Source organism: Geotrypetes seraphini, chromosome 1 (assembly GCF_902459505.1).
Source record: "Geotrypetes seraphini chromosome 1, aGeoSer1.1, whole genome shotgun sequence".
NCBI lineage: Eukaryota > Metazoa > Chordata > Amphibia > Gymnophiona > Dermophiidae > Geotrypetes > Geotrypetes seraphini.
The window spans coordinates 546,915,349-546,929,182 of NC_047084.1; the positions used below are offsets into that span (position 1 = coordinate 546,915,349).

Here is a 13,834-nt window from a genome sequence, read left to right on the forward strand (position 1 = left end):
GGTGGGCTAGTTGGGTTGGAGTGGGATATAATTTTTAATTTAATATTGTGTTTGCATTGTGTTTTATTGTCTCATTTTAATGCTATTGGAGGTGCGAGTAATGTATGGAATGGGAAATCTTTCCCCTCCCCCAGTACAAAATAAAACCAATGATAATATGGAGCTTGCAGGCTTAATAACAAAATAAGTGTGCAGCCTAAAATTAATCATAAATAAAAAAATTAGCAGTACATTCAATAATGGAATGATCTTATAGTTTTAAAAACTCTATACTGCAGGGGAAGCTAGTAAAAGTTTACCAAAAATAATTTGGCCATTGAAATTGCACTCAAACGAAATCTCAGACCCCTTGCTAGATTAGTCACGGAAATATCCCAGAAAATTGGACAATAGTGAGTTAAAAGAGTGAAAAGCTAACAGCCCCCCCCCAAAAAAAAAAAAAAAAAAATTGGTTTGTTATGGCACCACCGAGTAATCATTTTGGTACCTTGCTGTTCTAAACTAAAAAAAAAACAACTAAAACTAAACCTTAAGTTTATATACCGCATCATCTCCACAGAAGTGGAGCTCGACACGGTTTACAGGAATTAATAAAGAAAGGAACTCCAATGGAAAGAAGAAGGGCTTGGTACTAAGGAAGGAAAGAGGGGACTTAGTATAATGGAGAGGGAGGGAGTAGTTACATTTTGGTGAAAAGCCAAGTTTTCAAATGTTCTTTCTGGACATCTCTACTATTTGTGGTACAGTTTTCTATTTTGTAGAGATCTGGTTCTTCTTTTGTGCTCTTCCTCCTAAGTAATAAACAGGCCACACCAAATACCTTCTTCATACATTAATCCAGATTCAAGCAGCTGAATTAACCAACTCATGGCATAAACTTTCAATCAGGCTCTTCACTCATATCTCCATTTTATGAGCAGTGAACAAATCAGTTGTCCTTTTTTTTTTTTTTCATTCTTAGGAAAAATAGAGAACGGGTCTTTCTGTCTCTATCTTGCATTTAGTCTGAAAAAAAATGTGTCGAGGTCTGAGCTATGGCACAGAAACAAAAGGCAATTGGTAGCTCTGAAATTTAGCAGCCAGGGACAGTCCACTCTCGTTCTTCCTCCCCCATTATCCTTATCAAATTTTAAGAGCATGGAAGGGAGGACTATCCCCCTCAGAAGTTTGTCACACCTGCTTTAGGGCCTGATTTATTAAGATTTTTCCTAATTTTGTTCCCATTGGGAAAAGAATGCCTAGAAAATAAATCAAATCTCTTACTGCACAAAGCTGGCAGAGATCAGCGGCCTCCCTTCCCCAAGTGTGCTATCAGCAACATGCCAGTACTCCCCCGATTGCTATCCAAGAGGTAATTGTCTTTTTTTTTTTTTTTTAGTTCACTTAGCTGCAATACAGGTCCCTTACCAGACTACTTCTTCCTTTCATACACCACCACTCTTTAGTCTCCTTCTCACCTCCCACTTTCCTCATTCCTTCAATGATATACCTCTCCCTTAAGTTCATTTCTTTTAGTCTTCTGTCCTCAGTAGTCTCTCATTTCCTCACCCTATATAAATCTCCTTCTTTTAACCCTGTGTTTACTCGGGAGTCTCAACCGCTTCCCGCCAACTTACCAGCAATACTGATGAATATACTGCTATCATTTTGAATTAATATACTGCCACTGCAACATCTGCTCCTCTCCAGCCTGTACGGCTTGACTCAAGCGCTTGATTTAGTCAAAGTCTGAAATTGCCCTAGACCAGTGATCTCCAACTCAAACCCTTTGCAGGGCCACATTTTGGATTTGTAGGTACTTGGAGGGCCTCAGAAAAAATAGTTAATGTCTTATTAAAAAAATGACAATTTTGCATGAGGTAAAACTCTTTCTAGATTATAAATCTTTCCTTTTGGCTAAGTCTTAATAATAATATTATAATTTATAGCTAAAGAGACATATGATCAAAAAACTTTTATTTTACTTTTGTGATTATGATAAACATACCCATACCGAGGGCCTCAAAATAGTACCTGGCGGGCCGCGAGTTTGAGACCACTGCCCTAGGCAGAGTAGCCCACAAGATCCTGCACGGCATAGTATAGATTAGACAGGTACAATGTTTTGGACAGCAGAAGCAAACAACAATAAAAAAATCCCAGACAATTTCTAGGCACCCAGGACAGATTCGGCACCATTCAGACAACCTTCTCCTAGTTCCACAACACAGCTTCTAGAATGCAACACAATACTATACTTTAAATGAGGCCTCACCAGGATTTCCCTTTCTAACACAATATCACATTTTAGAAAAAGGATCGGTGCCATTTTGAAGATTCATATTCTATATCTTTTCTTTTAGTTGTTGTATAGAAAATACCAAACTCAAAGATTCAGGTTCTCCCTAAACCTGAGGCAGCTTTCAACACAAAGAGAAGAGACTCTCAGTCTACCTCAAATTATCACTCACAATTTGCTTATCAACTTGGCATCCTGGCTGGTTTATGCTCAAGGAAGGTTCCCAGTCAGCAGTGACTGGTAAATAAGGAATTAAGGACTGGAATCTCAATCTAGTAAAAAATATATATACATATATAAACAAACATAAAAAGTACCTTAAACCTGTTTGGCAAATTACTGAAAATGGCGGTTTTACAAATCTCAGTTATAACAATTTGTGAAACTGATATGATGAGATATTTTGTCCCACCCAGAGTACCTGATATTTGAATGGCCATCTGAAGGTTTACAATGCATAAACGTGCTCTGTATGACTTGAGTGCCTGTCAAGGCACTCTCAAAAAGAAAACAGTTTTAAAAGCTGGGAAAAAAATAACAGCTTTTTAAAAAAACAACAAACCTTTCAGATAGCGTTCATTAGAGAAAGTTTTACTGACAATTTCCATATTCCTGGTTTTATAAACTTGTGCCCATCTAAAACACTTCTCAACTTAGGTAATTTTCATTATGCATTAAGACCTAACAAAATCTTAGAGACAAAAGAAACAAGACCAGGAAAATATTAAAATTTTTCACCAACTATTTTTGTATTTTTAGGATGATTAGATTTCCTCCATGAATCCAACATAATTTCCAGAGCAAAATTAAACTTTTTTCATTTTTTAAGATGTAATAAATTGCCAAATTCAGTTATCTTCATAATTTTTCTCCTAAAATGCAATAAACCATTACTAAACACAGATTTTACAATAAAATACAGAAATGATTTAAAAAACTGCCCCAAAAAACTTTCCTCATTTCAGCTCCCAATAATCGAGCAATATTAATCTAAGAGTTGCAACATTGTAAATATGAATTCATGAACTTTAGACCATAATTTCAAGTCCAAAAAAGTGAAATTTCAATCTTTTCAAAATGTCTCATGGTTTAGATTTTCTTGTCAATCCTCATGATTCTGTATTATTTAAATTTAATTTATTCATTTGCCTTAGCTGTAATAACCACTTGCCATGTATACAGCTCAAAAATGGAATGGTTTTCATTCAGTCACATGGCTATCAATGAAGAGCAGGTAAAAATACCCCAAAACTGCTTCATGTACTGTTTCTAGCAAATACACGATCTCCTCTAAGAGTGAGATGTTGAAGCTGATACTGCAGAACTTCTGTATCAGCTGGTTCTTTCGTGTTCATTTTGTCTAAATTGAGGTAGTCCAAGGATTTAGAATGAACCCTCTTACCTTTGACAAGACAAAGGGGCAAAGGGCCATGGACGGTCTTGTAGGGTTCATATGGTACAGCCTTGGTGCACTTTTCACCTGAGCTTGGCATCCGCCTTCGCCTTCTTCCATTAACTGCTGGGATATCATATGGCTGGTAATATCTACTCCTGGTTTTGTATAACCGCGAAGAACGAGCAAGTCCTGAATCCAGCTGTTTTGAACGCAAGGTGGGTAAATTTGGTAAAGCTTCTCCTACCATTGCCTCAGCTCCTGTGCACTTCTGGGCTAATTTCAACAGCTCCTCACCAGTTGTAAAGCCAACCAGGTAGTTAGAATCCATGTGAAGAATCTGATAACCTGATACAGTCCTCCGCATGGGGGAACATGGGGTGCTAGAGCAGCGAGGCTTCTCTGCCTCTGCTTTGATTGGAGAATTCCCCTCCCCTGTAGCAGTCAAGGGGAGGGAAGACTTGGTTGTCCGCAAATCTCCACCGACATCCACTTCCATTCTGAATGTGGCACGTGTACCTAATAGAAAGGAGACAGATAAAGATTAGATAAGGATAGCATTCTAGGATGCCTCAGATTTCAACTATGGGCTTCAAATAAACACATGCTAACCTAGATTACTTTTAATAATAAAATTCAAAGCATATGCTTAATTGGTGTAAGAAAAGTACCAAATACATATTCCAGTCTAGCGCTTTTTTTTTTCTTTCTCATTTAGAAAACAGCCTAGTTCACATCAAGGAAAGTATAGTGGTTGGTTTACACTAGAAGAACTGCGCCGACATCGGGGAAGACTTCCGGTCGGCTATGTGTGCTGCGGCAGGGCAGGTAGGAAATAGAAGACGAGCCTTGCGGCTCGAGCTCCATTTGTCTGAGAAAGTTGCTGGTAATTTGCTTGCAGATGAGGGCTGGGAGGCAAACGCGGAACACAAAAGGGGAGAGGGAGTGCGTTTTTGGACATAAGGCATGAACTTGGGAAAGAGGATGGAGGAAGGGAAGGAAAGAGATGCTGAGGTGGGGGAGGGAATGCATTTTTGGACACAGAAGGCATGAACTTGGGAGAGAGGAAGGGAGGGAAAAAGATGGTTGTGTACACGGGAATGGAAGAAAGGAGAATTTTTGGTCATAGGGAGGGAGTGAGGTACAAATGAGAGGGAGAAATATTGTGGTGGAAAGGGAACAGTGGGACAGATTGAAATGGATGCAAGAGGGGGGAATGTTGGACATAATGGTGAAGGGAATGGAGGGAGAGGGGTGATAGAAGGAGAAATGTTGGGCATGAGGCTGGTGGGCAGGCCTGAAAGATGAGAAAGGAATAAATGCTGGACCATGGTAGGAGGAACCAATGGACAGCAACAGAAGAATTTACAGAAGATGGGAAAGCGGAAAAAAGAAACTGGGACCAAATTTATGGAAAAATAAGTCTCCAGACAACAAAGGTAAAAAACGGAATTTATTAACTAAAATATGTTAGCTTTGGGAAATGTATATAGCAGATGTCTTTGTATTGTATTCAAAAGAAAAGGAAATGCATTTATGGTTTTATTTCTACAGTATTGAAGTACTTGCTGACCCTTGCTGTGACTAGTGGGGATCCCCATGCACCACCAGCAGAGGACCTCCTCTAGAGATGGCCAGAACTCCCCTCCACCAAGCACAGCAGTCGCTGGCAACATCCATGAGCCACTGAGGTGCCAGCATCTGTGACTCAGGGACGCTACTGCTGCCTGCCAAGCTTAGCAAAAGGGACCCCGGCCAACTGCAAAGGAAGTCCTCAGCTGACAGCTTGGGGGGTTCTCATCAGCTGAGTATTTATATTTACATTAGAGGCTCTGGTAGAAACCCGTTTACAAAGTATGTATTCTTCCCAATTAATATTTCCAAATTAATAAAGTCTCTTTGCTTATTTAAAGGCTCTAGCATAGCCTTTAATTCAGTAGCATAATTAAATGAAATAACTATTTCTGAAGTTTATAGGGACGGGCAGGGACGGAGGGGGACGGAGGGATTCCTCGCGGGGACGGGTGGGATTTCTGTCCCTGCGCAACTCTCTACACTGTTGTAAACATTATACTGGGCTTGGACTGCCTGTCTGTCCCAGTATGGCAATTTTTATGTTCTTATGACTCACACAGTCTTAACAATCATATTCTGTGCATCTAGCCCCAGGTCCAAATGAGTAAGTAGCAAACAAATATGTGCATCTCCAAGCAAGTGTAAATGTGGCCAATATTTTTTTTTTTTTTGCATTATACATGTATTTCTATTATGAAATGAGAAACACACATGTAATTTTTTGGACCAGCCAAACCAAACCTTCTTTAAATCTGCAAATCCCAAGGAAATTCTACATATAATAATCACTACATTCTAATAGCAGTATTCACAGTTGAGTGCAATCTACACAAGTTAACACCAGCATCTACAATAATAAAACCCTAAGCGCGCATGCGCACTCTTACCGGCATGTTCCGTGATCCCTGATCTATAGGTCTGTGGCCGGCAAGAGTGCGCATGCGCGCTAGAAGATACCAGGACTCCTCCTCCCGAGCACCAGCCACGCTGACTGGCTTCAGCCCTGAGGGCCTCTCATGGAGCCCACCCTTCCTGTCCAGCATGGATGGCGGCGGTGGCAGCAATGCCGGGAGCGGACCAGTACCAGGGTGACTTGAGGCGGCTGTAGGATTGAGTCGTGCGCGGCAGCTGTCGGCCCGTGCAGACTGCGGCATCTTGAGGCGGTTGTTGGCGCATGCAGGCAGTTGCGCTGTAGCAAAGTCGGATGCTGGGGGAGCAGGTAAGGGGTGCTGCTGGACAGTAAGAGGAAGAAAGAGATGCTGCTGGACAGGGGGGAGGAAACAGGAAGGGAGGCCTACTGCTGGATAGGGGGAGCAGGGAAGCGGTGCTGCTGGACAGGGGGGAGGTAAAATGAAGTGAGAAGGGCTGCTGCAAAACAGGGGGAGCAGTGTAGAGGTGCAGCTGGACAGGGGGGGATGTAATAGGAAAGGAGGCCTACTGCTGGACAGGGGGAGCAAGGAAGAGGTGCTGCTGGATAGGGGGGAGGTAAAACGAAGGGAGAAGGGCTGCTGCTGGACAGGGGGAGCAGTGAAGAGGTGGTGGTGGACACAGGGGAGGTAAAAGGAAGGGAGAAGGGCTACTGATGGACAGGGGGAGCAGGAAAGTTGTGGTGGTGGTGGACAGCTGAGGAAAGAGAGAGACAGAAAGAAAGACAGACAGTGGGAGGAAGAGAGATAGAAAGAAAGAGAGACAGTGGGAGGAAGAGAGACAGAAAGAAAGACAGACATATATTCTAGCACCCATTAATGTAACGGGCTATAAGACTAGTTTACATATAAAACTATGAGAGGCTTCTAAAATGTTTTAATTTCCTTCCATAACAAATTTGCCCCGCACAGTTTAGAGCACTGCCTTCTTGGTATTTCATTTCTAATTGTGGCATGAGCTCCCTTGGGTTTTCAAATGAGAAAAAATAAATAAAAGCGATTACATGTGTTCTAGGACGGAGTTAAAAGCTCATTTGTGATTACTTTTAGATTAGGTTTATAAATGAATAAGGGAGGGAGAAGTGTTGGATGTGGCAGTAGAGGGGGTGGGAGAGATGCCTGGATCTCTCAAGACAGATGGACAGTGAGAGAGAGAGATGTTGCCAATAGGGGTGGAGGAGAGAGGAAGAAAAGTTAGACTTATGGAGGGAGAGAGAGAGATGTTGGTTTGGGAAGGGAATGAGGTCCAGAGGAGAGGAAGCATGCAGGAGGTAGAAAGAAAGAAATATTGGATGCACAGTCAGAAGGAAGTGCAAGCAGAGACTCATGAAATCACCAGACAACAAAGATAGGAAAAATTATTTTATTTTCAATTTAGTGATCAAAGTGTGTCAGTTTTGAGAATTTATATCTAAACATAGAAACATAGAAATAGACGGCAGATAAGGGCCACGGCCCATCTAGTCTGCCCACCGCAATGACCCTCCCCCACCTAACTCAGTGAATAGATCCCACGTGTTTATCCCATTTGGCCTTAAAATCAGGCACGCAGCTGGCCTCAGTGACCTGAAGTGGAAGACTATTCCAGCGGTCAACCACTCTTTCAGTGAAAAAGAATTTCCTGGTGTCACTGTGCAGTTTCCCTCCCCTGATTTTCCACGGGCGCCCCCTGGTTGCCGTGGGACCCTTGAGAAGGAAGATATCTTCTTCCACTTCGATGCGGCCCGTAAGATACTTGAACGTCTCGATCATGTCTCCCCTCTCTCTGCGTTCCTCGAGTGAGTAGAGCTGTAATTTATCCAGCCTTTCCTCGTACGGGAGATCCTTGAGACCCACGATCATCCGGGTGGCCATTCTCTGGACCGACTCTAGTCTCAGCACATCCTTTCGGTAATGCAGCCTCCAGAATTGCACACAGTACTCCAGGTGTGGTCTCACCATGGATCTATACAATGGCATAATGACTTCAGGCTTACGGCTGACGAAACTCCTGCATATTGAGTAGTGGCTCGTGGCCAGCAGGGGGTGCTGGTTATGGGACGGAAATGGGAATGGATGTTAGGAAATGATAAGTGCAGTATTTATTGTGGAGTTTTTTTCTACAAAAGGCCAGTTTTTCGTATGATTCTGGGTAATTCTAGTTAGACAAACATCTGTGTCAGTTAAGGACCACGCCCAAATAGAAGCGTACGGAAAAACAGGTGAATAAAAATTTAAATATAATGTAGCTAAGGCCAGAGAAAAACACACTAAGGATTAATATAAGGGAAAGCATAATAATATCTGTGTATGTACTTTGCTGTTGAGCCAAATCATGGTGGAAATCAGGATTACATGGAATCCATTTTGGGTTCTTTGTGTTTACCAGTGACTAGTTTCTGTCTTCTTTGTCCTCTCTGAGTTTTTCCCGCTCCCAGCCTCGTGGTGTTAATTAATACCACATGGGCTTGCTTTAGACTGGTAAAGAAGGATAACGTGTCTCAAACTGAATTGGATGTAGTTTTGAATGAAAATTATGATTTATTGAATGGAAAAGCTTGGCCAAGCAAAGAGTGAATGAAGCAAAGTATAAATGAAGTGTATGACTGTGTTGCTTTGAAAAAACATATTTTATATATTTTAAACATGAAGAAACACTAAGGAAAAATCCTGATCACAACATCTGGAAATAATTAGAGTCAGTCTCCAGCATAGGAGGGGGGGGGCATTGGAAGCCCATGCTTATAACTGTGTGTAACATGAAGCTGTCAGCTTTCCTCTTCCAGACTAAAGTCACTGTCAATTTAGGGAGAGGTTGAGAATTTCTCAGCACCCTGTTAATAATTGTAGAATTTTTTTGAATATGTTAATGTTAATTCAGAAATCAAAAGTAATTTTCTGAAACTTTGTCTAACTTTTAAATGTGGAGGAATGTTTCTTTGTCCAACTTTAAGACCACCCATAGGATTGTTATTGGTTGATTATGATGATGATGTCACGAAAAGCCAACAGCATATAATAGGAAATTTGGAACTAGTAAAACGAGACCGTTGTGAGAAGGCCAGTATTTGGCACCTCTGACGATCTCCCATTAGCGCAACCGTAAGCATTAATTATGCTGATGCTTTTGATCTAATAATGGAAAAATAGAAACAATAATTCAATAAATCTTGGTTATAATTTTTAAAACCTTACGCTGGTGTCATTTTGCATGTATAATTATTCTCAAACCTGAAGCTTTCACAAATGGCGTCAATGACCCTTGCTCAGTATGCAACCTATGATTTGCCTTGCTTTGGAGGAAGCTTGCTCCACTTGATTGGCAGCCTTCATGTCCTCGCTGATGATCACCCCTAGGTCACGTTCTGCTTCAGTTCTTATTAGGATCTCGCCATTTAGGGTGCAAGTCTTGCATGGATTTTGGCTGCCCAGGTGCATGACTTTGCATTTTTTGGCATTGAAGCTGAGTTGCCAGGACCTAGACCAGCGCTCCAGTAGTAGTAGGTCGTGCATCATGTTATCGGGCATTGAATTTTTGTCTGTTGTACTCTTGGCCACTACATTGCTTAATTTGGCGTCATCGGCGAATAATGCTATTTTACCTTGGAGCCCTTCTGCCAAGTCTCTTATGTAGATGTTGAACAGGATCGGGTCCAGGACGGAGCCCTGTGGCACTCCACTGATCACCTCCGTCGTTTCGGAGGGGGTGCCATTCTCCACTACCCTCTGAAGCCTACCCTCAAGCCAGTTCCCAATCCATTTTGTCAACGTGTTGCCCAATCCTATACTATCCTATACTGTCTATACTTTGCTATAGTTGTTACTGAGGTGACATTGCATATTTTAAAGTCATCTGCCTTGACCTCTTTGAAAGAAAAATGAATATAAATGATGATTAACATTTTCTGTGCGTAGTGTGCTTTGTGTTTCTTTAATTTTGTAGTTACCATTATGTATTAATAAGATTATATTGTGTGTATATGCAAAATGAATGGAAGAAATTGCATTATAATTAGTACTATTTTTATGGGGTGGAATCAGGGGCGGAGCTTGGGCAGGGGTATTTAGTTGATATTTTGTTAGACTTAGGGGGCACCTGGCTTGAAGAAGTTGAGAAACACTGTTTTATATCAATAATTATAAGACAAGGCGAGTGCTCCAACAGCACTAGTGGTTTTGGTAGTAGTAAATGAAATAGAAAACACTGAAATGAAAGAGAAGGAAATCGATAATTAGTGCCGTCAGCTAATCTACAAAAAAACCCAGAAATACTGTGATATCACCCAAGCTGTTAGTGTTGCCAAAAGATTATGTCATCATAAGCTAAGAGCTTACAGATGATTTTTTTTCTCTCCTCAACGCAGCCTGGTGCCTTTTGTACTACAGAATCAATCAGGATCGGTGCAGAGACGAGAATGGATTATAACACTCTGACACACAGTCTGGCTGGCAACACTTAAAACTACTTGAGCACTATGACATCATCAGATTTACTTCATTATAAGCAATGCCCTGAGGGACACCAGGAGCTCTTACGAAATAGCAGAGAGGATGAGAACAGTTCAAACAAACCAGCAAAAAGACCATTTTACCAAATGTTAAATACAAATTGTTTTACTGTACTTCTTCACAGTAAGTATCAAATAGCAATACCTAATTTCCAGCCACTATCTCCATCCTCTAGTATCTCTCTCAGGCCCAGATTCTCAAAACTTTAACGCCGTCACTAGCCTGTACACAGTTTAGCGATGGATTATCATAAGGGTTTATCTCCAGCTTTAGCGAGAATTCTAGCAGTCTCCGACACTGACATGCAAATGAGCTCTTCAACATTGAAATGAGCCCTCCGGTGGATTCTTAAAAAATGCTAAGCCATTTTCAAAAAGCGGTGTCAGCTTTTGAGACTATAAAAAAAGCGACTGGTCAACGGGTGCCGGTCAGTGTCACAGACTGCTAGAAACCCCTGTGTTGTGATGCAATGGGAGAGATGCCCATTCTCTCCGCTGCATCACAACACCCCTTCCTGGCAGCGACACACACCACCCTGCGTCTTCAGCTGCATGAAAATTCCTGCTGTGACTGACCTGAATAGGTAACTAATTCTTTGGGACGATGTACCAAAACCAGATCAAAATAGAAGGCTATTTGTGATTTAAAAACAGTTGTACCCAATATTGTCCCTTTTATACTTTAATAAAAAGATTTAATATAAAATCATAAGTGTTCAAGGCTTGTGCAAATGAGAACAGAACCCATGGGGAAGGAGACATGGACAAGGTGGGGACAGGGCCTGCAGGGACGGAGACAAACTTTGTTCCCATGTCATTCTCTAGACAGAACTGACAGCCCCCTAGAGTCTTCCACAAGATATGGAAGACGAGTTGCCTGCTTAAGCAGTTAGTATTATATAGGCCAGTTTTTCCCAAATTGGTCCTGGATTACCCCCCTTGCCAGTCAGGATTTCAAGACATCCACAATGAGTATGAGATTTGCATACAATGGAGGCAATGTATGCAAATCAATCTACTACTACTACTATTACTTATTACTACTATAGCTCTTCCAAATGCATGCAGCGCTGTACATTAATCACACAAGAGACAGTCCCTGCTTGAAAGCGCTTACAATTTAATTATGACAAAAAAGGCCCATTGGTTGCACATCTCCCATACTTTCAAAATTCTTTTTCTTGCTTTTAATGTTCAGGCCAATGACTCCCCCATTTATTGACAGACTTTTGAACCCGCAGGAAAATTTACAGTCACTAAGATCATCTGAGCAACATCTTTGAGACCCCAGACAACACCCCTGTAAAATTTGGTTGGATTTCAAGGGGGTCAAGCGTGGGCTCCTGGTCCACCTGACATGGAATGACCCAGTTCCATTCGTTCAACAGTTATTTTATGACTCAACACGTAAAACCATTTATTCTGTAGTTGCATCCACATTATGAAATGCCCTCCCAATAACTCTTAAGACGGGAGACTAATTCTAATCATTTCAAATCTAACCTTAAAAACCTCTCTCTTTAAGGATACATTTGAGATTTAGATAAAAGGGTTCATCTCTTTATAGAATTTTTTGGAAGTTAGACACTTGGGCCCTGATTCTCCAAAAGTGCGTCCCGATTTTAGGCAGCTGTAGACGTCCTACAGCTGTCTAATCAGCCAATCGGGATGCACGTTTTAAAAAAAAAAAAAAAGCTCCCCAGGCAGGCCGCCCGGGAGAGGCGTCCTATTCAGAATCGGCCTATACTAAACGCCGATTCTGTAACCGGCGTCTTTAGAGAATCGGGTTAAATTAGACGTGGCCGCTATACTTACGGCAGCAAGGGATCTCCCTGCTGCAATATGTATAGCGGCCGCGGTTGTTGCGGCCGCCTGTCCCATTACCGACAGGAGAATGCCTAACTCCTCCTGTCGGAACCCCGAGCTCCCTCCCCCCCAAACTCGTAATCGCCGACAGGAGGATGCCCAACTCCTCCTGTCGGAACCCCGGACCCCCCTCCCCCCAAACTCGTAATCGCCGACAAGAGGATGCCCAACTCCTCCTGTCGGAACCCCGGACCCCCCCCCCCCAAACTCGTAATCGCCGACAGGAGGATTCCCAACTCCTCCTGTCGGAACCCCGGAACCCCCTCCCCCCCAAACTCGTAATCGCCGACAGGAGGATGCCCAACTCCTCCTGCCGGAAAGCCCAACGACCCCCCGCCCCAACTAATCTCCCTCCCCCAACTAACCTTTCAATGTTGGTCAGCTGGACGGGTCTTGCTGCAGTCCAGCCGATGGGTCTGCCTCGTGGAAATGAGATGGCACGCCCCTTCCTGGCCCATCCCCGCTAAATCTAAGGCCTGATTGGCCCAGGCTAGGCACCTTGGCCAATCAGGCCTTAGGATTAGTGGGGATGGGCGGACCCGCTATGCCTAAGGCCTGATTGGTCCAGGCTTCTACAGCCTGGGCCAATCAGGCCTTAGATTTAGCGGGGATGGGCCCAGAAGGGGCGTGCCGTCTCATTTCCACGAGGCAGACCCGTCGGCTGGACGGCAGCAAGACCCGTCCAGCTGACCAACATTGAAAGGTTAGTTGGGGGAGGGAGATTAGTTGGGGCGGGGGGTCGTTGGGCTTTCCGGCAGGAGGAGTTGGGCATCCTCGTGTCGGCGATTACGAGTTTGGGGGGGGAGGGGGTTCCAGGGTTCCGACAGGAGGAGTTGGGCATCCTCCTGTCGGCGATTACGAGTTTGCTGGCCTACATTTTAAGTGTCTCTTCCTCTACTAGGGAGACGCGTAGGGCCGCCTAAGTTCACCTAAGGCCTGTAGGCGAGCTTAGGCATCTTGCGGGTCTCCCTAGGCTCCCGGAGGCGCCTTCAGGCCTGCCTGGGGAGCATTTTTTTAAAAAGAACGTGCATCCCGATTGGCTGATTAGACAGCTGTAGGACGTCTACAGCTGCCTAAAATCGGGACGCACTTTTGGAGAATCAGGGCCTTGTTGCTTATTCATTTGTATTTTTTTTTTTCAGTTCATGAGAAGTTTATTGAATTTCCAAAATGAACAGAAAAAGTTTACACAAGAATTTTCAAAACTAATACAAAGTGCCAATAATTATACAGACATTAATAAATCAATGTAAACACTTAAATTCCATCAATAACAATGCAGAAGAAAAATATTCCTCCCCTCCCATCT

General features: G+C 42.9%; 1 protein-coding gene across 3 annotated transcripts in view; it reads right to left on the minus strand.

Moving 5' to 3' along the window:
- Positions 1-3,002: 3,002 nt before the first annotated feature.
- MACIR (macrophage immunometabolism regulator) overlaps positions 3,003-13,834 on the minus strand; it is a 64,760-nt gene continuing 53,928 nt past the window's right edge. For all 3 annotated transcript variants that reach the window (XM_033929162.1, XM_033929163.1, XM_033929164.1), the window contains exon 2: positions 3,003-4,190. In XM_033929162.1, the coding sequence (XP_033785053.1) occupies positions 3,535-4,170 (636 nt within the window). In that variant the 5' untranslated portion in view covers positions 4,171-4,190 and the 3' untranslated portion in view covers positions 3,003-3,534. The remainder of the gene's footprint in view (positions 4,191-13,834) is intronic.